Consider the following 810-nt stretch of genomic DNA (forward strand, 5'->3'; position numbering starts at 1 on the left):
ATAGAAACAGGAAACTGAATTGCGGAGGGTGGCACCATGTATCTCCCCCCCCCATCCATTTCCATACCCTTACTAAAAGCTCCACAACTCAAGGAATACCATTACGAAAGAACCACAATAAAACGCCTTCACAGCAATCGCCTAATGGTACGTAACCAATATTTTCCAGACATACAACGTCGATAAACAAGTACCAGACAGTGCTGGGACGGGCACAGCTTACCTAACCGGCGTCAAGACAAACTACAAGACGATTGGTTTCGACGCCTCCATCAAATACAATGATTGTCAGACTATGTACGAGGACAATAAGGTGTTTTCCATTGCCAAGTGGGCCCAAGATGCCGGCAAGAGGACAGGTATGTACGATTTCGGCTGTAACGTGATTTTCATAAATGTTTCGGTACCTTTTGGCTCTCGGATTTCCCTGACTCGGGTTCGTAGAATTAGTAACCGTGATAAGTGTCCATCACTGAGTTAATATCCTAGATAAATGATCCTCACCGCATGTATATCTTAAAATGGGGAAGACAAAAAGTACACCTACAGACCACTGCACAGGGCTGAATCCCGAGTTTTGTCGACAGGTGTTGTGACTTCTACCAGAGTGACCCATGCCACGCCAGCGTCCACCTATGCTCATGTCGCGAACCGAGACTGGGAATGTGACGGCTCTATTACGGCTGAAGACATGGAAAAATGCCCCGAACTGAAGGACATCGCGAGGCAGTTGATCGAAGATGAGCCCGGCTTTTCTCTGAACGTAAGGACGTGATACCTGTATTTAGGGTCGACGGATTCTGATCGTAG

General features: G+C 47.0%; 1 protein-coding gene across 2 annotated transcripts in view; it reads left to right on the top strand.

The window, feature by feature from the left end:
* LOC119589253 (alkaline phosphatase-like) overlaps positions 1-810 on the top strand; it is a 13567-nt gene that overhangs the window by 9819 nt on the left and 2938 nt on the right. For both annotated transcript variants that reach the window (XM_037937868.1, XM_037937869.1), the window contains exons 4-5: positions 170-359; positions 588-763. In XM_037937868.1, coding sequence (XP_037793796.1) covers positions 170-359; positions 588-763 — 366 coding nt within the window. The remainder of the gene's footprint in view (positions 1-169; positions 360-587; positions 764-810) is intronic.

The sequence above is a fragment of the Penaeus monodon genome, chromosome 25 (assembly GCF_015228065.2).
Source record: "Penaeus monodon isolate SGIC_2016 chromosome 25, NSTDA_Pmon_1, whole genome shotgun sequence".
Taxonomy (NCBI): Eukaryota; Metazoa; Arthropoda; class Malacostraca; order Decapoda; family Penaeidae; genus Penaeus; species Penaeus monodon.